The sequence below is a fragment of the Myodes glareolus genome, chromosome 4, assembly GCF_982192425.1.
Source record: "Myodes glareolus chromosome 4, mMyoGla1.1, whole genome shotgun sequence".
In the NCBI taxonomy this organism is placed as follows: domain Eukaryota; kingdom Metazoa; phylum Chordata; class Mammalia; order Rodentia; family Cricetidae; genus Myodes; species Myodes glareolus.
In genome coordinates this window covers 98,934,634-98,960,011 of record NC_142029.1, presented here as the reverse complement: position 1 = coordinate 98,960,011, position 25,378 = coordinate 98,934,634, and the positions used below count along the sequence as shown (strand labels likewise).

The following is a 25,378-nucleotide window of genomic DNA, read 5'->3' as shown; positions in this document are numbered from 1 at the left end:
TCTGTATATCACCATATGGCAGGGGCTTACCAGCAAAGTTTCGACATGTCTGACTCAGGCTGCAGCTCCATAGCATCTGTCTGACTCCACCTTCTTTTTCCTAACATTCCGTTTAGTTTTCCCTGCCTAGCTCTGTTCTGCTATAGCTCTGCTATAGGCCCAAAGCAGTTCCTTTATTCATTAACCAATAAAAGCAACACATAGACAGAAAGACCTCCCACACCACCTGCGTAAAAGTGACTTAAGTCATAGGTAACAAGGATAGAATAAGGTGGAGGTAATGGAGTTGGAGGAAGGCATCGCAGAGCTGCTTAACAAGTGTTGGGGTGGAGAGTAGAAGGACATAGAAGAGGAGGTCTAGTGGGTTCAGTTAACAGACATTTTGAGTACTTTATTTTCAATGCCCTGCTCTCAGTGCTCAGAAGTTGCAGGACTTGACACCTCACTCTCTTTAGGTTGCTCTCAATCTGGTGGAAATTTCACAGAGCAAAGTCAGTTTTTGTAGGAAGTGTGTTACAAAAGCACAAAGGAAGGATATAATCGCGTTTTGTTATTATTTCTTCTCTTCCTGGTTCCCTCCCTCCATCCTTTCCCTTCATCCTTTCTTTTGGCAGGAGATCAGATCCAGCGTCTTGCACATGTCACCCCTCCAGCTCCGGGAGCCATGTTTTTGTCTTCTTTCAAATGTATACTGTGGCATTGTCTCATGGGTCATAGCATCTCCTTCCATTCTATGGAAAGAAAATAAAAGTGATTTAAAACAAGAGTGACGGGCACTGGGCAGGGAGTGCATCAGTTTGTATTGTGCTTACCCCACAAGTTTGGAGACCTGCATTTTGGATCCCCAGGACTCATTCTCCATTTAAAAAAAAAAAAAAAAGATTTGTGTGGTGACACATGGCGATAATGCCAGCCCTGGGAAAGTAGCCGAGAGGATCCTTGAGGTTTTCTGGCCAGCTTGTGTGGTTGAACAGTGAGTTCCGGGCTCAGTGAGAGACCCTGACTCAAAAGATAAGGTGAAGATTGAGAAGGACACTCAGCACCAACCTCAAGAACATGATCCTATCACATAACACACAAAAACAGTAACATGGATACTTGTACATTGGAAGCTTTTAAATTTTATTCATGTATTACTAAGGTTTAGCAAGTTCTAGCTCGTTTGCTATGCCATGTTTAAATGCTATGATGTCCTTTCTCTCCAGTATCACATTAAATAAAGAACAGTGTATCTATTCTTGTTGCTTTGTTCCTATCAACATGGACTTGCCTGTTATAGTAAGCTATTTATGTGGAAATTTTGGAGGGGATGATTTTGCAATTTTCTCCTTTGTTGTAAATAGTATTTTGTGAGGGGGGAGATAAGGACAACTTATTCTGAAGGGAAAATTAAGACACCTTATTTGATATCAGATATGCAAAAGGCTGGGCTCACTGAGTGGATGTTTTAGGTGCCAGAGAAATCCTGGAACTGCAGAAGTTGATCCCTTCCAGTGAGAGCTTGGTCGGAACATTTTGCTGTATTTATAGTTACATGTCTCCTTTTTCTTCTCTCTCTCTCTTTTTTTTCTAGCCGCTATTTAAATAAGGCTTTTCGTATTTGGTCCAAGAAAGATAAATTCTCATCCACTTTTATAAACAGTGTGATATCCCACACTGACACCGAGCACTCAGCACCAGCATGGATGCTGCTCTCCAAGATCACTTGCTCATCACCCAAGCTGGACTACACCAAAATAATGGAGTCATGGGAGAAGCTCAGCAGGTTTGCATGCTTATAAAGTAGTCACTAGCAGGCACCGATTGGCTGGAAGCAAAGCTCATGTCTTCAGGAAATGGCCTGCTGTCATAGCTATTGCTTTAAATTCTGGCTTAAGAGCAAGTTGAAAAAATAAGCAGTTTATCTTTGTCAAAGTTCATTAAGCACCTTAATGTTTCCAGACCTCACAGTTAAGCCATTTAACAACTTGACTTTTAATTTTAATAATCCAGAAGGAGTTGGGGTGGTAGTGGTGGTAGTGGTGGTTTTGGCAGCATGCTATTTAATTTGGCACTTTCTCCTTTTCTCTAGCGAACAGTCTCCAAATTCAAACACGTTAGGTTATATGCTATGCGTCATTGGGCATATTGCAAAGCACCTTCCCAGGAGCACCCGGGACAAAATAGTTGGTGAGTCTAAAGGAGACTGTCTTGAGACCTTGCTGTTTACCGCAGGTTTTTATGTATATAGTTCTGTGTATTTTGTAAGCAGTTAAATTTCAGGTTTTTCATTTTTTAGGTGTTATCAAGGGCAAGCTGAATGGATTTCAGTGGTCTCTAGAGCTCATCAGTTCGTCTGTTGACACTTTGCAAGGGCTCTGCCGAGCGTCTGCAAAGACACCGCTGGAAGAGCAGGTATGGCCACACACCCTCCTGTGCTTCATCTCCGGCTCCAGCATGCTGCTCTGTCTGAAGTCTGAGAAGTGTTGTCTGTGAACAGAGGGCATGGGAGGTAGCTTTTGCCACCAGTCAGCACCGTATGTCCAGCTGCTGGCTTTAAGGGTTGACGGCTGAAGACACGCTCTCTTAGATAGCCGTTGGCTCCACAAGCAAGAGTCTTTTAGTCGTGTGTGCCTCCTGAGTGATATTCATCTCCCTGGTGACAATTCTGCAAGACTATCTTTTCGTAAGTGCTAGCCTGAGTATCCCAAGAGCATCTGCGGCATTGTCTTTTACCTAATTGTAGAGTTCCATGCGCAGCCAATGGTGTTTGATCCTTTGCTGTGTCATATTCCTCTGGAATGCCTGTGCTATTTTGTCACTCAAGGGTTTCCTGCTGGGATTGTGTCTCCAAAGTTGCCTAGCCAACTGGTAATTTTTTATAAATATTTTATTAATTTTAGTAATTTTATATGAATAGTCAAAAATCTAAATGAATACTTTATGTAAGGCAATTACTTTAACAACTGCTGGAAAATTCTCCTGTCAGGATTGTTTTTGAGTTTTAAGTATTTACTGTGACTATGATAGCAAATGTGTGGAGGTCAGAAGACACCTTTGGAGTCAGTTCTGTCCTTCCACCAGGTGGGTCCAGGATAGAACTCAGAATGCCAGGCTTGGCAGCGGGGATCTTCACCCACCGCGCCATCTCACAACTGACTCATCTCACCAACCATATCAGTATTTCTTTTTTTTATTTTATGTACATTGATGTTTTGCCTGCATGTATGTCTGTATGAGGGTGTCAGGTTTCCCAGAACAGGAGCCACAGACAGTTGCAAGCTGTCATGTGGGTGTTGGGAACTGAACCCAGATCCTCTGGAAGAGTAGCCAGTACCACCAACCACTGAACCATCTTTCCAGCCCCCCATATGAATATTTCTAATAAATCATTTTATTATTGTCTTCTGCTTTCATATTGAAGTATACTCTTTTGTTGGTTTTTTTAATTTTTCGTTTTCCTATATAGATGTGTGTCTTTGAGTGAGTGTGATGTGTGTTAGGGCACCCATGGAGGCCATCAGATTTGCAAGTTAAATAGTATCGAACAGTAAGAAAACATGGTGTAGCTGGTGCTGTGTTGTTTGGCATAAAATCTTGGGAAATTTGGTGGCAGGTTTTAAGGATCGGTGGCACACACCCTGCTGATGGCAGAGCTGGGGTTGGAAGGAAGGTCAGTTTCTAGCTTCCCGGCATGCTAGAAAAAATCATCTCTGCTGTGGGTTCTTCTTGTGAATGTCCAGGGTCATCAGACTGTTTAGTTATTGTTATTAGAGCCTGGGAGAATACAAATAGTTATATTGTTATTAGAGCCTGGGAGAATACAAAAACATCATCCTTGGATTTAGAAACAAACAGCTACAAGAAAACTTGAATTGTGGTAGTGTTACACCCAGTCCAGGACTGAGAGAGACAACACTTATGGGTTCCAAAGATTTAATAAATCACCCCATAAGCAGGTCACTGATTGTTTGGGGCTGCAGGACAAGGACACAGGAGCCTCGTTTCTCAGGACAGCTCCTCAGGGGCAGAAACAGGGTTCATATGCACAAAAATCACAAGCATTTGCTGCCGAGTTACAGTTTTCACCAAGCAAGAATCAAATATTAGGGACTTTCCTTGTGTGTTGTCAGCTGACACAGAATGGGAGCTTTTCAGCCCAGCCAACCAAATTCATTTGTTCTTTCTGTTAGGAGCAGTATATGTTTTAAAGAACTAAGGGACATAACAGACTGTTTCTATTGTCTAAGGAGGAGGTGAGTCAGCTTTGGAAAGTTCTCAGCTCCTCTTGGGCTTGGGAACTTGAACTGTGTTTCATCCAATAGGTAAAATAGAGTCTGAAGTCAAAATGGCAGTACTCAGGCCAAGGGCCAAGGTGCTTTTTTTTGGCCAGCATCTCCCGTGGCAGTCAACAGTAGAAGAAGACCTTGAGGTTTTTCTGGCTTGAGTCGCTGTAAATACACTTGTCCTTGTCCCCTGTAAATAAGTGCTCTATGAGAACAAGAAACAATCGGAGTAGACGATCAGGGCCCCACTCAGCAGTGCTGTACACTTAGATGGCGATCTTGAACATTTTTGGTATCTGTAAGCTTGGTAAGAATAGAACTTCTGTGGATGTCATTAAACTCTTGATGAGAACTTGGACTATATCAGTGGGGAAAGAAAGTGTCTAGAATAAGAGGGCAGTGGTCCTGACCTGCCTTAAGTCCTAGCTGTTTTCTATAACTCAGTTTCAGAGACACCATTTTAGAAACAACTTGAGAAATGGACTTTATATGGAAGACATTTAGATGAGGGGTTTGTGAAGCAAATTGTGTAGCATGTAAGAAGCTATGTGAGACAAGCTGCCCAGCAGAATTCAGATATATGCAGACTTTAACATAAACAAATTTGTTTGGTGTACTCAGATGCCCAATATATACAAGTGTTTGGAAGTTATAAAGGAGCAAATCTCAGTCAACTGAAGAAAACCTTCAGTTGTATGCCTAAAATCAAGGGTTTGTCTTGGTACCTGTCCCTGGCATTGAAGGTGCTCACAAGAAGTTGTGCCAAAGCTGGACACTAGCTGTTGTATAGCAAGGATCCCTGAATTGTTTGGCCGTGACAGTTTTCACAGGCTCTGTGGTTCTGAGTAGTTACTTCAGCTCAGCCAGGTCCTTGTCTTAGGCTGTTTATACAAGGCAGCTGTTCTCTCTTCCTAGGGATTAAGGCCTGTTGATTTCAGGCGCTTCCTTGGCCAACAAGTGATGGTTAGGTTGTATAATCTATTAAGAGTCATAGGTGTGATGCGGTGGTGGTGCACACCTTTAATCCCAGCACTCAGGAGACAAAGGAAGGTGTTGGATCTCTGAGTTCAGGGACAGCCAGGGCTACACAGAGAAACCCTGGGTTTTTGTTTTATTTTGTTTTTTTTTAAAAAAAGAAAGAATAATAAACACAGTAGTTTTGAAAATTGCTAGACTAAGTCAGATTAAATTTTTTTGTGTTTGTGATTTTCTACTATTTGGCAAGTGCTGATGTGACACCACATTCCCTGGGTGATTCCTAAGATAGCCTTTGAACGCACCTGACATACATGTGACAGATATTGTCACTGCAATACAGTTATCCCTAAAATAGAAGGGTGTGTTCTAATATTCATTTCTGTGGAACACCTAAGTATTTTGGAATGGCCAATGAAGTACTAGAATTTTGGGTTTTGGAAATGGTCTTAGGCACAGAAATATATGTTTTGAGTGGCAATGACCCCCTAGAACTTTCTTTAATCAATAAGAAACGCTAAAATCCTGTACCTAAAATATTACAGAAGAGTAGCAACTGCTGTGTGTGTGTGTGTGTGTGTGTGTGTGTCTGTCTGTCTGTCTGTCTGTCTGTCTGTCTGTCTATATCTATATCTTGGACTATGTGCATAAGAACGGGGCCAGAAGAGGATGTTGGGTGTCTTCTTCTATCCCTGCATACCTATTCATTTTTGGGCAGGGTCTTTTCCCTGAACCTGGGCCTTAACCTTCAGCTAGGCTGGAGACCAGCAAGCCCCAATGATGCTTTTGTCTCTGCCCACTTTGGAACAGGCATTTGTAGGGATGCCTGGCTTGTATGTGCTGAAATCTGAAGTCAAGACCTCATTTTTCTGGACCAAGCACTCCTAACTGCTTAGCCATCTCTTCAGATCCCTGATATCTGGAGTGTCTAACTGTGTAGCCACACTGGCCAGGAGCTCTCCATTTGCCTAGACCAAAGTGGGATACAGGATCTTCCCTCCTCCCCCTCCCAAGTGCTAGGATTACCATACCTAACATCAGTCCTTACTTTATGTCTTTTAAAAGTAAAGCGCTAGCTGTAATAGTTACTTCTCTACCTGTGTGTGGTAGAATTGCTATTTTCCCTCTACTGTCAGAGGGCACTGCTGTTAAAGGTGGTTTATAGATGTAAGAACCAGATTTTATGTCTGCCTTTTGCTCTCCTAGAGCAAATGTAAAAGAGTATAACCACGATACTCTTTCAACATTTGCCCTAGCCGGTTCCCATGATCAGGTTGCTGCAAGCGTTGCTGTGGTGTGGGACAAGCAATGGGAAAGGTGAAAGTCGTGGGTGTGGTGACTGGGGTCTTCCATGCCTTCCAAGAGCCTGGAGGTCCTGAGAACTGGGCTTGGGGAGTCATCTGAGCCATGTGAGCCCCCTCATAGCTAACCTGTGACTTGTGCAGGAACTGCTGAAGCAGGTGTGCAGGGATGTGCTCTCCACCTGCGAGCACCACCTCTCTGACATCCTTCTGAAGGAAGATGGGGCAGGGCACATGAATGAAGACCTGGTGGTAAGCAGCTGCTTTTTCTTAGTTTTCCAATAGCAGGATATCTTCAGAGATGATTGTGGAGTGTGAGTTTCAGTTGATATTGTTGGGGGAAAGCCTTTTATAGCTTACTTTTTGGGGTTTTGTTTTTGTTTTTTGAATTATATGTATGCTTGTGTGTGTGTGCTTGGGGGAGGAAGGTACATGTATGTACATGCAGACACTGTGGAAACCAGAAGACATTTCTAGATGCTATGGAGCTGGAGTCACAGGCGTTTGTGAGCTGCTAGGGACCAAACTCAGGTCCTCTGCAAGAACAGCAAGTGCACTTAACTGCTGACATATCTCCAATGCCTGTTTGGCCATTTGACTTTTAAAATAATTCTAACATGTCTTCTGGGCCATTTAAACACTAGACCGTAGCCCTGCAGAAATAGAGCTGAACTTTGGGAATATGCAAAATAAAAGGGGAAATTTAACCACCCAGGACACAGATGCTCTTCGCCGAGCCAGTTATGTTGATGGACACTCCCTACTTTAATAGTGTCAGCTTATGAGACCCCTGTGAGTCAGGACACATAATGCAGTTAGCACATCTGTTAACAAGGATTCTGATCTGGCATCTGACATTGTCTGACAGAGAAAAGAAGCCTTCAGGATGGATTGTCATGTAACCAAACCCGGTTGGTTTTCTCCTCTGTTTAAATGAGGAGAGCACGTCCTCTCTGTACTCAGCTCCTGCCCGGCCAGCTCAGCTCTTGTTAGTGATTATGGACCAGGGCTAGAGCTGTAAGGGAAGGCCACTCTGCCGGCAGCTCCATGTGCGCACAGTCAGTGATAAGCATTAGCATCGTGGGACTCGGCAGCTGTGCACTTCAGAGGACTTGGGTTTTAGCAAGTGTCAGTCACAACCCACACCAATATTACAAAACAAAACACTGTATCTTATGTTCAAGTTTTTTTAAAAACTCGATTGCTTGTACTATTAGGTTAAGGAGTTTTTTAGATTTCTTTTTCTTTCTTTCTTTTTTTTCTTCAAGACAAGGTTTCTCTGTGTAGCTTTGGAGCCTGTTCTGAAACTCACTCTGTAGACCAGGCTGGCCTTGAACTCATAGGCATCTGCCTGCCTCTGCTTCCCAAGTGCACCACCACCACCCAGCCAAGTAATTGGTTTTGTTTATTTGAGTCAAGATCTTGCTATGTTGCTTGGACTGACCTTAAACTTCTGGGCCCAAGTGACCCTGCCACCACACCCCATCCCCAGTAACTAAGATTGTAGGCATGATGCAGGTATAGCTGTCTCTAGCTCTAAAACAAGCTTTCACCTGACATTTGACTTAAATAATGCTCATTCATCTTCGGAGTAAAGAAAAACAATATTATTTATTAAAACAGGATATCACTAGAAAACAGAAATAGTGGTAGCTGGCTATGAGAAAATAGTACTTGGTGTGTGTTCTGAGCAGGACACACTAACCTGGAGGATAGATTGGAATTATGTTTTACAGTACATAGAGCTTACATGCATCTCAAAACAAATTTAGTTTGAAGTGCTAGGGATCAAACACAGGATCTTGAGCATGCTAGGGCAGTGATTTCTACCACTGAGCTAGACTCCCAGACTGTTTATGTATGTTGTCGGTCTGGATTTCACTGCTAGGAAAATTAATCGGCTGGTTTCATGGAGGTATTCACCAGGCTATTGTAGGAGTAAATAAATACCCACACCAGACATGGTGGTGCACGCCTTTAATCCCAACACTCAGGAGGCAGAGACAGGTGGATCTCTGTGAATTTGAGGTCAGCCTGCTCTACAAGGCTAGTTCCAGAACAGCCAAGGCTATTATTACACAGAGAAACCCAGTCTCGAAAAACCGAAAAGAAGAAAGAAGTACCCACTAACTGCAGAATACTCAGCAAAATTATTATGAAACCCATAGCTTTCACATGGCATCTTTGTATTCTTTAAACACTTGTTGTATATGTTAATATGAAGGGATGACACCTTCTATTGCAACATAATTATTAATATAAGTTCCAATTATTCACAGAAATGTCTGGATTTAGATGATAAAATTCTAATTTGTAATGAATTTTAGTAAGTAGCAATTAAATTTTTATTACTAGTCATGTATATTTTCTGAAAAAGTAGTGATCTTTTTGTAATTTGTGAAACAAAATAATGCTCATTTCGCATGTTACTTAGCTAGAGTTTATGTTCTTTTTGCCTTTTACTGCAAAATCAATTCTCTTTGCAGGTGAAATGTATTTTTACCATAGGAGATATAGCCCAGTTATGTCCAGCTATTGTTGAGAAGCGAATCTTCCTTCTAATCCAGTCTATTCTGGCTTCTTCTTCTCATGTGGATCAATGTAAGGCCTTTGAAGTCATACTCTGCACCATTCTCTCCTGAGGCTCATTAACTGTCTCAGTAATAATCCATTTCCTCTCCCTTCCCCACAGTACCATCATCCCAAGGGACCACAGATGCCCTAGCTAGTCAGCTGCCTTTCCAGGTCAGCTCTGCCATGTCTTCCGTGATTAGAGCACATGCCATCATCACTTTAGGTAAGAGTGCCATGGTGGAAATGTGACTGTAGTCTGTGTAGCTTCTGTCTCTGAGAAGCTTAAACCACAGTAATGTGCTATGCCCTGTTGAGGCTGTGCCTACTCTAGCTTCTATGACTTTAAGAGTTAATTCTACTGTGAGAGACCAACGCTGCAGATATAACAGAGCACTCAGTGAGAGCCCTGGAGACTGTCACTCATTGCTGTGGTGAAATAGCTGACAGAGGGGAACCTCAGTGCGTGCTTCAGAGGGCGCATCTTACAGAGTGAAAGCGTGGTAGCACTGGCTGGTCATTTCAAGGCAGAAGACAGGAAGTGAGGTTCCTCAGAAGCCAGGCTGAGATAGCATCCTCAAAATCCCTTCCGCACTGACCTATACCTCCAGCCTCTAACCTAACCTCACAAAAACAGCATCGTCAGCTGGGAACCAAGTGTTGAATCACACGACCTGAGTGGGACGTTTTACATATAAACCATTATAATACACAGGAAGTTTTTTGTAGGATTATGGTAATTAATTACGATTATACCTCTTTCTGTTTTTATAGAGCTTTTGTTTTGCTTTGTTTTGTTTTTTAATAATCACAGCATAGCTTGTGAAATCTATCAAGAAGTGTATTTCAGAGGCTGAGGAGATGGCTCAGTTTATAAAGTACTCATAAACACAAGGGCTTGATTGTGATCCCTGGAAGCCACATTTTAAAAAGGCCAGGGGGCTGTAGAGTTGGCTTAGTAGTTATGAGCACTGGCACTTTTCCAGAGGACCCAGGTTCAGTTCTCAGCACCCACAGCTCACAACTGCTAGTAACTCCAGTCCTAGGAGATCTGATGCCCTCTTTTGGCCTCTGCAGGCACCAGGCACACGAGTGACATACATGCAGTCAAAATACCCATTGACCTAAAATACATTAGAATAGAAAATAATTAAGAAAGCCGAATCCCCTGGTGCATGCCCCTAATGCCAGTCCTGAGCAGGCAGAGACCCGCAGATCCCGGGTGCTCCCTGGCCACCTGCCTAGCCTGCTTGGCAAACTCCAGGCCAATGGGAAGCCCCATCTTGAGGGAAAGAAAGATGGTGCCTGAGAACACTCAGGTTGTCTTCTGGCTCCCCTGGGACTTTGTATACACATGCATGCACAAACACAAAGAACTGCTGTAGGTACTACACTGGGTCTTGGGAGAGGAAAGTTTGAAGTCCAGCTTTTATAGCAAGATGGCTTATTTAACATTTTCCAGAACTGACAGATGAGCTGCAAGCTCATTTCTCAATCAGCTCAAATAGCTCATCATGAAAACACTGACCTGTGGCTGTCGTTTAAATATTCTGTCTTTAAAAGTGATTGTGTATTTTATAGTAGACATTTGTCATGGCTGTGGTTTGGTTTGGGGCTTTTTGTTTTTGTTTTTGTGATATTGGTTACTTTAAAAATAGGAACTACAAGTAGGAACAAAACATTCCCCAGGCCACAAAGCAACACGCCTGGGAATATAATTTAGCAGCCTCCTTCTAACTATGAATAAAAAATCAAATAAGTCAGACAATATTCTTTCCTGTTATCCAGCCTATATTTTTAATTCAGTAAAGTGTTTTAGAGCCTGTTTATAATCAAAACTAAAATGTGTTAGGTTTTACTGATAATTTTGTGGATAAGTAGGTAACTATAAAATTCAAAGAGTGACTTTAAGTAGACGACAATTTTATTATTGCAGAGGAAAAATCATGTGTCTCAAGAGACTTGTGTTGGAGTTTATTTTTCCAAATGCTATTTTTAAACCTTCTAATATTTGTCTGTGAGTTTGTTGTTGTTTGTGATTTGGGGCATCTGTTTACTCTGTGACCCATAGTGTGGACTCTTCCCTGCGATAGGTAAACTGTGTTTACAGCATGAAGACCTTGCAAAGAAAAGCATCCCGGCCCTTGTGCGAGAGCTTGAAGTGTGTGAGGATGTGGCCGTCCGCAACAATGTCATCATTGTGATGTGTGATCTTTGTATCCGGTACACTGTCATGGTGGACAATTATATTCCCAATATTTCCATTTGTCTGAAGGATTCAGATCCATTTATCCGAAAGCAGACGCTGATCTTGCTTACCAACCTCTTACAGGTATGTGTAGGAACCAGGCTGCCCTTGTCTGCTTACTGTGCTGGCTTAGGGAATATTCCGTTACCAATGATATGCTTGCTTTGTTGTAGAATCAAGGACAATTATTCTCATTTCTGGTTTAGAATATCTATAGTGTTTAGTGCTACTGGCATATTTGCACAGCTGTCCTGTGAAGGAGTGCCATTCTGTCTGTCGACTGCAGAGAGAAGTGCTTGGGGGTAGGCGGCTCCATCCAAGTCCATGTGTTTCAGTCATGATAGCTCTTGCTTTAAAACGTAGATTGTATTTGGGATGCACTGTCTTATAGCATTGCTACAAAAGTCCAGTGAACTGTTTCCAGTCTATCTAACATCTTGAGCTGTAATGCTGAATAGAGCATTTGATATTAGCCTGTAATGAGAAGGGAACATTTAATTTTTAAAAACTTGGTATTCACTAAGTTTTGTATCTTTTCTATACACTCATAAGCTTATCTTCTCGTGCATTGTGTACCTTACAGAGGCACCAGTGGCTTTGCCCGTTAAAACTATGTTCTTTGTGTTATTTTCATCACACCATAGGCTTGGTATGTTTTTGACCAAGTACTCATCTACATCTCATTGAATGAACAAGTGCTATGTGCTTTCAAAGAGGTTAGGTAGTAAACATTATCAAACCAGTTTCAGGTCCCCGATGGACCAGTAGCCAGCATAAAGAAAAGTCAGCAAATGACTGCACCTTGGTATGTCTCATGTTTGCATATTAAAATTCATCTGAAATACACTGTCTTTACCCTTGTACAGGAAGAATATGTGAAATGGAAGGGCTGTCTCTTCTTTCGATTCGTCAGCACTCTGGTAGATCCACAACCGGACATTGCCAGGTAACCTTGCCTTCGCATGTCAGACAGCTCGACAATTTACCTAATTTCTGGTATGCACTATCTTTTCAGGGTAGTCAGCAGTTGTTTGGGACTTAGTAGGTTTTAAATAATTACCAGAAAACCTTAAAGTACTAGATGATAGCACAGACCTTATATATGCATGCTTTAAAAGCAAAACAAATGGGAACTGAGCATACTGGTAACAAATCTCAGCTCTGACTCCATCATTTGCTGACATTGCCTGCTCTCGCTAAGGAGTAAAGAACAGTCTGCCTTGTCATTAAACTGTGTGGTAGCGAAGGCCTTGGCTACTGACTCTTTAGTGGTTTCTAGACCGAAAAAAGGTTAATTTTGACAAAGAGATCCAGTTTTGTTGTAAGGTCAGAAATTGTGAGGAAGAGATTCTAGGGATTAAGAGTAGAAGCACAGTATACAATGCAGTGTACAGATCGCAGAGGCTCCCTGGAAATGGCATTTGGTTTCTTGAGAATTGGAAGGAAGAGGTGTGGCTTTGCCATTCCTTAGTCCCTAACCTTGTATTTTTTTTTTTTATTTTTTAAAGACTTGTTTTCAAGAGGTTTAGAAATGCTCTGATAGGATTTGTTACTCCAGATTGTGTTGCATGAATAATTTTTTAAAGCAAATCTTCATTTGGAAAAAAGATGCCGAATGCCACAACAAAAGCCACTAAGGCGGTGGAAGGTCTTTCCAGAGTTCATGAACTATAAATAGCTTGTGGTAGTGGCTCCCTCTGGTTCTAAATTTGGTCACCAATAATTTAGTCTGCTCTCCGTAGAATGAGTTCTTTGGGTTTAATTTTCAAAGGGGGAACATTTCACATAACAACATAGCAGAAGGTTAACCTTCTAATTACTATTGTCTAGATCCTGAAGCAAAAAAGCCGGAGCCACCAGCTTCTTATTTTATAGTTGGGAAAGGAATGAGATGACTGTGCCACTCCTACCCGATCTCAGTGTGCTAAGGGCCCTTGTTACCAGCAGTTGCATAGTTACACCAGGCCTGGACCCTTTCACACCAGGCCTGAACCCTTGTTACCAGCGGGCACATAGTCACACCAGGCCTGGGCCCTTGTGACCAGAGGGCACAAAGTCACACCAGGCCTGGACCCTTGTGACCAGCGGGCACAAAGTCACACCAGGCCTGGACCCTTGTGACCAGCGGGCACAAAGTCACACCAGGCCTGGACCCTTGTGACCAGCGGGCACATAGTCACACCAGGCCTGGACTCTTGTGATCAGCAGTTGTATAGTCACACCAGGGCTGGCAAAAGTGCTCAGAATGCTTTCAGGTGATGAACCTAAGACACAGTGGTATCTGTTTCCATCTTTTCTCTGATTTTTATCAGCTCCTATATAAGCATGTTTAAAAGAACAATAGATGCAGGGCAGTGGTGACCCACACCTTTAGTCCCAGCACTTGAGAGGCAGAGGCAGGCAGATCTGTGAGTTTGAGGTCAGCCTGATCTATAAAGAGAGTTCCAGAATAGCCAGAGCTGTTACATAGAGAAACCCTGTCAAGAAAAAACAAAAAAGAAAAAAATAAGCAATAGATGAATTTAGCCCAATTTAAACATTTCACAGTATATACAAGTTAAAATATCACATGGCACCCCATAAATATGTACAATGTATGTTTATTGGTTAAAAATAAGTTGAAGAATATTTAAAGAAGAGCAATTTTCAGTGCATAACATTTACCTAGAAGGTGTAAATCCAGATCCTCAGAAGGAAATCTGGGGAGATAAAGAGATGCTGCTGTACTTATGGTGAGATGGTTAGCAATTGATATTCTGTCCTTAAATCTCTCACTAAAATATTTTTATTGCATCTTATTTATTTACTGATTGCACATGTCTGTGTTTGGACATGTATATGCCACAGCACGCTTGTGGAGGTCACACAGTTTGCACGAGTCAGCTCCAGTGGTGAGCCTCAGGTCGTCAGGTTTGGAGGCAGGCCCTCTTACCCACTGGCCATCTCACCGACCCTAAATCTTCCAGTTTTATCTCTACTTTCTGGATTTATTTCAACCATCGTCAAAATGTGGACAGGAGTTTCTTTTCTTTTTTTCAGAAAAGCTGAGACTACATAGCTAGGCCAGTGCCAGCAGGCCTATTGGCTTATAGTAAGTGGATTAGTTTCTCCATGTGTTTCTGCCAAGTCAGAAGTTACAGAGGCAGGGCCTATTGAATGTATTTTTGGTCCAGTTGGATTTCCTGAAGATTCTGGCATGAAGAAGGAAAACAGAGGATGGACTTTGAATCCAGGGCCTTGTCCATGTTATGTAAATGTTCTACCACTGAGCTACATCCTAGCGCTTCTTTAACAGGATCATATAAAACCATTATTTTCGGGATACAAAATTATATGGTATATTCTCTTCTCTCACCACTAGGTGTCGTTTTTGTCATCCCATAGTCACAGGGTGATACCCACGTAATAAGCAGCCAATTGCTGCAAAAATAAATTCAAACAAAGTACCACTGACAAAGAAAAGAGAGGAAAAACAAAAGTGACTTGGATTAAAAAGAAGTTTCACTCTGCAGAGAGCTAGGTGAAGTTGCAGAACCCATGAAATGGGATTGAGAGTCCAAACAGTGGGCAGGAGGAAAGGGTGTACGGAAAAGCTCTTTGATGCTGTACGGTGACAGTCTACAGCAAGGCCATAGAGTAGTGACACAGAATGTGGGGGACTGTGGGTAAAGATGGCTGGAAATGGCAGGTGTGGATGACTGTATGAACAAGAAGACACTGCGTCATGATTTGGGATGAAGAGAAAAATAAGATTCCAAACTAACAGGAAACAGATAGATAGTAGAGGCAGTCCTGCCCTACTATCAAAACCAGATAGACAGTAGAGTGGTGTATCTGTCGCTAGAACCAGTTGCCTCTTCTCCCAGTCCTTGCCTTCACCTTCCTTGAGTCTACATTTAAATTCTTTTTAACTTTTCAGCAGACCAACAAGAAAGTTAGATCCTTTTCTCCAGTATATCAAGGCTGAAACTTGGTGCTCTAATAAAGCCCTGTAGATGCAGCATCGAGATTGGATGCTGTGCATTGACTATGACATGATTTCAGCTTCTCTAAAGAAAATCTCAGTGGCAGCTTTTATCCCTGAACATGCAGTCCTGTGAGGGTTTATGTGGCAGTGAAGTATATGTGCTGTGCACAGCTTGTATAGGGTACAGACTAGGGCCTCATCATCACTTACCTCTGCTGATGTGCATTGGGTCAGATTAAAGCAGCCCCTCTCTCCTGGTGAGTTCAGGTCTGAAGGAGAAGGAGTGGGTAGATATGAGAACCACTGTGCTACACTAAATTGACCATAGAGCAGACCACAAATTCCTATTCTTCGTTTCCTTTGGAGATTTATTGTTTATTTAAGGATTTCTCTCATTCTGGTCACAGATGGTTTACCACAGTAACTTTAGTTCTGAAAGAACTCTATCTGATGTTGTCAGCTTTGCCTTTCAAATGTAGATTTCTAAACAGTGCAGTCTGTAAAGAATATATGCAGCCATGCCAGACGTGGTGGTTTATATTTATAATCCCGGCACTCAGGAAGTAGAAATAAGATTAGGAGTTCAACAGTGTGGCAAGTTCATGGTGAACCTGGGCTACTTGAGACCCTGTCCTATTGGGAACTCATAAGTAAAACAAGTGCTTTAAGCATGTCTTAAATGAAATTTCCTCAGGAACTTCGTTTATTATATAAAACTGTGTTTGTTTCTGTATTTAAAAGTCATTCTAGACAGAACCAGGATCCCTCTAATTCTTTCCTATAGCCTTAGCTTCTAACCCATTTCTACTCTTTTGTGACAACCACCAAACTGTAGAAGCACTCTACCAGGGACCCTGCAGCTACCACCGTTAACTAGGCAACAACAACCAAAGCATAAAACACCCGCCCACACCCTATAAAGACAAGACTAGATGTCTACACAGCAAGCACTTCAAACAGTCAGTCTCCAGATGCCTAGATCCCAGCGCAAAAGCATAAACATGAACAGGACAATATGCCTCCTCCAGAAGCCAGCAGCCCTATTGCAATAAGACCCGAGAAAAGCAATTTTAGCTGAAGCACAAGGCAAGGACTTCAAAATAGTAATTATGAATATGTTGTAGACCTTAAAGAGGATCTGAGTAACTGCCTCAGCGAATACCATGAAAACACATAGAGTTGAATGGAATAGTGAAAGCAATTCAAGTCGTGGAAATAGAATTTAACAAGAAATAGAATCACTACCCAAAGTGAAACAGAACTGGAAATGAAAACCTCAGGGTGTCAAACAGAAGCTTCAGTGGTAACCTCACCAACAGATTAAAAGACATGAAAGAGAGAATCTCAGGTCTTAAAGACAAGGTAGAAGAAACTGATAGGTCAGTCAAAGAAAATGTTATAACTGAAAAAAGAAAATCCAGGTACAAAACATCCAGGACGTTACAAAAAGACAATCTGTGAATACTGGGGATAGAGGCAGTTGAAGAAACTCAAATCAAAGGCACCGAAAATATTTTTAACAAAATTAAAGACGAAATTTCTCCAGCATAAAGAAGGTGGTAACCTACCCAGGTACAAGAAGCGTACAGAATGCCAAATAGATTGTACCAGAAAAGAAATTCTCCCCAACACATGATAAAACACTAAATGTATAGAACAAGAAATTATGTAAGTTCAAGGGAAAAGGCCAAGTCACATATATAAAGATGGTCATATTAGAATAACTCCTGCCTTTTCCATGGAAACTCTACTGGCCAGAAGGGCCTGGATTGCTATTCCACAAACTAAGAGACCCCAGACTCCAGTCCAGACTGCAATACTCAGAAAACTGCTAGTCACAGCAGATAGGGGGAAAAAAAAATTCCACAATAAGGAAAAAAGAAGAAACTTATGTCCACCAGTCCATTCTACAGAAGGCACTAGAAGGAAGACTTTAGTATGAAGAGAAGTATACCCCAGAGGACACAATCAATCAACAAATAAATAATCCCAGAACAGTAAATCAGAAGAGGGGTGGGGAACTCATGCTGCAACAACATAGAACAGAAATCGGTAAACACTGTTCATCAGCAGCTCTAGTAATGGTCTCAGGTCCCCAGATAAAAACGCACAAACTAACAGGATGGATCCATCTTTCTGCTGCATCTAAAAAGCACACCTCATCATCAAAAACCAACATCGCCTCAGGGTAAAAAGATGGAAAAGATTATTTCAAGTAAATGGAACCAAGAAGCAAACTAGTATGGCTATTTTAATATCTGACAAAATAGACTTCAATTAAAACTAATTAGAAAAAATAGGGAAGGATACTACATAGGTCATTAAAAGAAAAATCCACCAAGAGAATATTGCAGTTCTAAACATCTATATACCACATGTAAGAGCACCCAAGCTCATAAAAGAAACACTACTACTACAATGAGAATCACGTATTGATCCTAACACAGTGATCATGGATGACTTTAATACCCGTTCTCTTCAAGAAATAGGTCATCCAGATTAAAAAAAAAAACAAAACTAAAGGGAGGAGGAGCACTGGAGTTAAACAGCATCATAAGTCAAAGTGACCTGGCAGATATTTACAAAGCATTTCACCGAAATACTAAAAAATATGCTTCTTTTTCACCTGTTCATGGAACTTTCTCCAAAATTGACCACGCATTAGGATACAGAGCAAGTCTGTCTCAGCAGATATAAAAGTGGAATAACACCCCACTCCTATCTGACCACCATGGATCAAAACTTGACATCGACAGCAGAAATAGCAGAAAAGATACAAACTGAAGGATACTGAAAATTGGACCAAGAAATCGGGAAGGAAATCCCAAACCCTTAGAACTGACTGAAAATGAGAACACAGTACACCCAGACCTATGACACGTCGTGGAGGCAGTTCTAAAAGGCAAGAGCCTAGCACCAAGCGCCTGCATAAAACTGGAGAGATTCAGTAACCTAACAACAAACCTGAAAGCTCTAGGGGAACAAAGAAAGAAAGAAAAAAGAAATACCCAAAAACAGTGAGTGGGGAGAAATGATTAAACACAGTCCTGAGTTTCAGGGCAGAATCAATGAAATAGAAACAAAATATAGCGGCAACAAAATCAGTGAAATGGAGAGTTGGTTCTTTAAGAAAATAACAAGACTGATAAACCCTTAGCCAAATTAACTAAAAGATGGCGATAAAAGATTCACATGAGTAAAATTAGAGATGAGAGGCAAAATATGACAACAGACACCAAGAAAGCCAGAGAAGAAGGACGTATGTTAACAACCTTTCCACCACACGGGAAAATCTAAAAGAAATGAATCAGTTCCTTGGTATATATGGCCTAAATCAAGATGAAATAAACAGTTTAAACAGACCCATGAGCCCTAGTGAAATAGCAGTGATTTAAAAATCTCCCAACACAAACAAGCCCAGGGCCAGCTGGATTCTGTGCAGAATTCACCAGACCATCAAAGAACAACTAATGCCATACTCCTCAAATTATTCTACAGAATAGAAATTGAAAGAACACTGCCTAATTTTAGCCACTATTACCCTGATACTTGTGTATGTATGTGTGTGTATGTGTGTGTCTCTTATTAATATAGATGCATAAATTATCAATAAAATACTTGCAAACCAAATTCAAGAAGATATAAAAAAAATTTACCATGATCAAGTTGGCTTCATCCCAGAGATACAGAGATGGTTCAAAATATATGTCAATAAACATAATCCACCACATAAACAGACTGAAAGACAAAATCCATATGATCATCTCATTTACTAAAGAAAAAGCCTTGATAAAGTCCAATATCCCTTCATAATAAAACTTCAGAAGAGGCTAGGAATACAAGGGACATACCTAACATAATCAAGACAGTTTATAGCAAGCAACAGCCAGCATCATCCTAAGCAGAGAAAAGCAGAACATTTCCAGTAAAGTCAGGAACAATAGAAAGGGTTGTCTGTTCTCTCCATTCCTATTCAATGTAGTATTGGAAATCTTAGCTAGAGCAGTAAAACAGCTGTAGCAGAGATCAAGGGATCCAAATAGGAAAGGAAGAAGTCAAAGTATCCTTACTTACAGGTATGATTTTTTACATAAAAGTCCTCAGACTCCACTGGGAAACTTCTTCAGCTGATAAACACCTTCTACAAAGTATTGGGATATAAAATTAACATACAAGAATCAGTAGCCGCCCTATTTACAAATGACAAACAGACTGGAAAAGAAAGCAAGGAAGTAGTATCTTTTACTACTTTTACTACTATAGCCTCAACCAAACAAGTTAAAAACTTGCATAATAAAAACTTTATAAGACATTGAGTAAGACACTGAAGAAAAAATTGGAGAAGACATGAGAAAGTAGAAGAGTCTCACATGTTTTCATGGATCAGTAATATCAGTGTGAAAATGGCCATCTTACTAAAATCAGTCTACAGATTCAATGAAATCTTCAAAATTCCAACACAAGTCTTCAGAGAAATTAAAACAAATAAACAAACCAAAAAAAAAAAAACTTCACCATCATATGGAAACCCAAAAAACCCAGTTCAGGCTCAATCTTAAATAATGAAAGAACTGTGGTGGTATCTCCATCCCAGATTACAAATTGTATCACAGAGCTATAGAAATGAATGAATGAATGAATAACAGCGTGGTGTTAGCTTAAAAACAAACACATCAGTCAATGGAACCAAATTGAAGACAAAATTCCACATACTTAGTTAAATACCTGATTTTTGATCAAGAAGCCAGAAATGGAAACTGGAAAAAAGACTTTAATCAACATATGGTGCCATTGAAACTGCATGGCTTCATATGGAAGAATGAAGTAGGTCATGTGTGTCTAACCTTGCACAAAACTCCGAATGCATCAAAGGTTTCAACACAAAACCAAATGCCCCAAATCTGAAAGGTGAGAAAGTGGGTAACAGACTTGAACTCATTGACACAGGAAAGGACTTCTGAACAGGATGTAGGCATTAAGACTAACGATAAATGTCACCCTTTGAAGCCGAAAAGCTTTCTCATGGGAAAGGATACATCATTCAAGCAAAATGACAGCCTAAAGAATGAGAGGAAATCTTTACAAATTAGACATTTGATAGTTAGTGTCTAGAATATACAAAGAACCAAAGAAGTTGAACATCCCCAAAAATCTCACGTTTAAAATGGAGTACAAACAAGAAAGTTATCAAAAGATAAAACACAAATGGGCGGAGAAATACTTAAAGAACTGTTCAAAATTCTTAGCCATCAGAGAAATGCAAGTTAGAATATCTTTGCGATTTCATCTTAACCCAATCAGAATGGCCAAGATCAAATGACAGCTCATGCTGTTGAGGATGTGTGTGGGGAAAAGGAATATTTACTCATTGCTGATGGGAGTGCCAACTGGTGTAGCCACTATGAAAATCAATATGGAGATTCCTTGGGAAACTGAGAATTGTCTTACTTCAGGATCCAGCAAGACCTTCCTTAGACATATACCCAAAAGGCTATGGAGATACTTACTCCCCCATGTTTATTGCTACTCTGTTTCTGATAGCCAGAAATTGGAAACACCCTAGATGTCCATCAAGTGATGCCTCAGTAATGAAACTGTGGTATATTTTCACAATGGAATATTATTCAGCTCTTGAGAAAAATAAAATTATAAATTTGACAGGTAAGTGGGTGAAGCTAGAAGGAATCATCCTGAGTGAGGTAACTCGGACCCAAAAAGACAAATATAGCATGTTACCTCTTGCATACGGTTGTTAACTTTTGAGCTTTCAGTAAGCTACCACCTGAATAGGCACAGAGGATGGCAAGGAAGCGGGGATGAGGGCATTTCCAGAGTACGGGGGGGATAGAGTGTAGTGTTGTGGAGAGAGTATGTGTCAATCCTATTGTTGCCTTGAAGTTATCCATGATCTCTGACTCTTGCAAATCGGAATAGGAAGATTAAGTGGGGAGGGGCATAAGCGAGTAGTGATAAAGGAAGGAATGTGAGGAGGGACAGCTAACACTAAGGGCCTTTTGGAAAGCTATATGGAAACCTACTATTGTAGAAGCTTCCTAAAATATATTCATATAGGAAAGGAAATGGAGTCACCACGTTATGGGGGAGACAATGCCCAAACTAGATATCTTATGCATAATAAAACCTTCAGTTCCAGGAATGGATTATATCTTGTTGAGTCATTGGCTTAAAGGGAACCCTTGAGCTTCCTCAAGCATCACAAACTATTGCCAAGGCTGTTGGTTGCTCTTCACATCCTAATGGTAAGACCCTACTGCTGAAGACACTTAGCATTGTCACTGAGCATGGAAACATCCATCTGCTACCAAACTAGAAGCTTTACTTCTGCTGACCCATGTTCATGGTACTGGAAGGTATTTTGCATATACCAGAGAGAAGTGATCAGTATTATTCAGCTATGAACTCTACAACCTACAGCAACCTGCCTGCAGGATATACTGGTGCAATAGTGGCACAAATGTTTTGGGAGTAGCTATCCCCTTTTTAAAAAACTATATTTAAGACCCACTACATGAGATGGAACCCGTACCCGACACTGCTAAGGTAGCCAAGAACCTGAGACTAATTAGGTAATGAGCTTAAGGGAAAACCTAATACTGTTATTCTGCTAAAGGAAGACAGGGATAAGGTAACTGTGCATAGTGCTGTACCCATGGATCATGCCTCACAATGCCCTCATCAGAGAAGCTTCTTCAAGTAGATGGTGATTAACACAGACCCGCAACTAGACACTGTGCAGAGAGTTAGAGACTTTGGAATACTCAGTGCTAATTGGGATAGAGTCATCACATCCCGGTCCCCTCAGACTCAGAGCACTATGTGGAAGAGGAGGGAGAAAGAGTACAGAAGCCAGAAGTCATGGATGACTTCAAGGACACAGTCACAGGACTAATGCACATTTGAACTCACAGACACTGTAACTACATGCACAAGAACTGCCTAGCTTCAAGTCTGTTAGAATCCCAGCACTGAGAAGGGGAAGTGGACACAAAGTCCCAGGCCTAACCATTCATCTCTTGGCAGCTGACACCTGCTGGGAGAGGGGAACTCAGTTTTCTTCAGTGGAGGGTCACTAGGTGTATCAGCTGCACTCCAGGGCGGCCCATGCTCAGGAGTAGTTGGCCTATAGAAAAGAAACTCCATGTTTTGTTTTGTGGGCTGTTTCATTTCTGTTCACTGTTGTGTTGTCTTACTGGTTTTAGAGGGGCAGGAGAAATAACTTGAAGTTTGATTTTTGGTTGGCCAGAATGTCAGGAGGATCTGGAGGAGCTGGAAGAGGGGAATAACTGATCAAAATATATTGTTTGAAAAAAATATGTTGTACTTGGCACAATTTTAAAAAAATTAATAATAAAGGTTATCCTGATACCTTATTTCCTAGGCAGTGCATGATTGTCCTCTGCAGAACTTTTCAAGACTAACCTCTTTAACATCATGGTTTCTGAACTCCCTTTTCTGAATTTTAATTGATATGCATGATTCAAACTAGCTTGCTTCTCAGCCTGAGAAATACACTAGGAGAAGTCAGTCTCCAGCAAAGTCCTGATGCCTTCCAAAGCCAAACATGGCAATCATCCTTGTCTCTGCTCTCCAGGAGGGAGCTGCTGGTGCTCCTGGGTAGGTGGGACTCATGGCTATGAGGGAGCTATACAGTGAAATGAAAGCTCCATTCTTGATAAAGTGAATCTTAGCAAACCTCACCTCACCTGGGCTGGCCCCTTAGCAAGTCTTGGTGTTTGCTCACTTGCTGTGGTGATAGAGAGAATCAGGTGGGCTACATTCGGAAACAGTCTGTATTTTGTCTTGGTGTGGTCTAAGTGGTACTTGTGATATGAGCAGCACTGTATACAGGTGTGCCGAAAGGCTTCCAAGTGTGGAGCTGCAAGTGCCCTGGACTTTTTGGTGACTCCAAAGCTCGGTGGCAGTCATTCACTCTCTGGAGACTACTTGCCTTCCTAACAAGTGTGGAAGCTCTTATTCTCATCATTCTTATGAATAGTTTGAGGTGTTAAAATGGGATTCTGCTCATTATTGTGGCCAACAACTTGAAGATGCGGCCTGAAGGCCACATGTTCATTCCCAGGTAATCGTTGTCATAACGTTAGGCATGAGGACCCAGGCCTCTGTCTGAAGGAGTTTTAGGAAAGCTGGTTGTTTATTATATTAGAAGTATATCTGGGCAGTGCCACTTGCTTTGAGTTTTGAAGTAAAAGCTGGTACAGCAGAGTGGAGAGATGGTTCGGCCGTTAAGAGCACTTCTCTGGCAGAGGCTGCAGTTCTGTTCCTCACCGGGTGCCTCACAACCTGAAACTCCAGCTCCAGAGGATTCGAAACCCTTTCCTGGCCTTCACAAACTGGGCGCCTGCAACATGTAGACATACCCCTACACACACAGTCATACACATAATTAAAAGTAATAAATCTTAGCAATAAATAAAACCTGATAGAGAAAGCATTTATGCAGCCCTTAACTTTGAAATGAACTATTGAGCAGGACGGACAAACAAGCAACATTCCTGACTCGCTTGGAGCCGCTGAGGCTGTTTGTTGGATGTGTTTCAGATTCTGTGCTTTTCTGGTTGGCCGAGTTCTTCGTGTATCCGTAGAGTGATAGTGAGTACTAAGTGGGTCCCCTTTCACCTCTCTTTTGCAGCCTTGGGGAGTTTTGCCTTGCTCACCTGTTGCTGAAGAGGAATCCCACCATGTTTTTCCAGCACTTCATTGAGTGTATATTCCACTTCAACAGCTATGAGAAACATGGGCAGTACAACAAGTTTTCCCAGTCGGAGAGGTGGGTGAGAAGCTGAGGCGACCATGCCTGCATGTCTTGGGAGGAGCTGTGGTGGTGGCCGTGTCATGCAGGGGTTGGACACTGACACTGCCCTGGTGTCTGCTGCATTGCTCATTAGTTTCCTTGGCACATGACAAAAGAAATTTAGTCATAATGACGGCCTCCTAAGGATAATGTCTGTGGTGACGCTGGAACCTTACAGTGTCCTTGTCCCACAGCCTTGAGGGTGCTGTATTTAATCTTTGTCACCTACACCTATACACTGCGGTAATGATTGCCCTCTTCTGCCACAGAGGGAAGCGGCTGTTTTTGCTAAAGGGAAAGACAAACAAGGAGAAGCGAATGAGAATCTACAAGTTTCTTCTTGAGCACTTCACAGATGAGCAGCGATTCAATGTCACTTCCAAAATCTGCCTTAGTATTTTGGGTATGTCTGGTGTGCTTGGGGTAAATGTGTTCTTAGAATGCTGCTAGCAGAGCAGTATGGAAGGCACGTCTTCCTTGTCCTCCTTAGCATCAGTTCTGTCTCATAGGACCCCCTCCCCCTCCATATCCCCAGTCAGCCCAGACTTGCCCTAGTTCTATGAACTCCTTTCCCCTCTGGGCTAAGGGTTTCTCAGAAACTGGTCCCCCGTGCTCTCTCCAGCATGTTTCACTGATGGCGTCTTGCCCCTGGACATGGATGCCAGCGAGTTGCTCTCGGATACCTTTGACATCCTCAGCTCAAAGGAGATCAAGCTGTTGGCAATGAGAGCTCAGGCGTGCAAGGACCTCCTGGAGGAAGATGACATGGCTCTGGCAAATGTGGTCATGCAGGAAGCCCAGATGAAGATCATCTCACAGGTGTGTGCCCACTCCGCTGCTCCAGTGTGGGTTCTGTGCCTGAGTCCCGGAGTCGTTTTTATCGGTGACTTTATGGGTGGTTGTGATTCTGAAGTCTCTGCCTCTAGCTAGTGCTCCTTCCGTGGGCCTGAATGTGTGCCTACTTGCCTGTCTGTGTGTGCCATGGTGTCTCAGATTTACTGTCAGAACTAAATTAATCATTTCTCCTTGCTTGGTTTCTTCTCCCAGTCTTTTGTAGAGAATGGAACAGTTATATACCACAGGTTCCTTTTTAAAGAATCTGCTACATCCAAAGGCAGAACAGGTGTCTGGCATGTCAGAATACATTTGGATTGACCAAGAGTGTCAAATTAGAAATTCAGTGACCGGGAAGGCAGGGTTGCCACAGCCCTCAGAAGG

The 25,378-nt window shown here is 41.8% G+C and overlaps 1 protein-coding gene across 2 annotated transcripts in view; it reads left to right on the top strand.

The window, feature by feature from the left end:
• Ncapd3 (non-SMC condensin II complex subunit D3) overlaps positions 1–25,378 on the top strand; it is a 75,212-nt gene that overhangs the window by 38,765 nt on the left and 11,069 nt on the right. For both annotated transcript variants that reach the window (XM_087905748.1, XM_048458806.3), the window contains 11 exons: positions 1,574–1,765; positions 2,072–2,169; positions 2,279–2,394; positions 6,686–6,793; positions 9,028–9,142; positions 9,234–9,338; positions 11,206–11,444; positions 12,227–12,306; positions 23,999–24,136; positions 24,430–24,563; positions 24,783–24,979. In XM_087905748.1, coding sequence (XP_087761874.1) covers positions 1,574–1,765; positions 2,072–2,169; positions 2,279–2,394; positions 6,686–6,793; positions 9,028–9,142; positions 9,234–9,338; positions 11,206–11,444; positions 12,227–12,306; positions 23,999–24,136; positions 24,430–24,563; positions 24,783–24,979 — 1,522 coding nt within the window. The remainder of the gene's footprint in view (positions 1–1,573; positions 1,766–2,071; positions 2,170–2,278; positions 2,395–6,685; positions 6,794–9,027; positions 9,143–9,233; positions 9,339–11,205; positions 11,445–12,226; positions 12,307–23,998; positions 24,137–24,429; positions 24,564–24,782; positions 24,980–25,378) is intronic.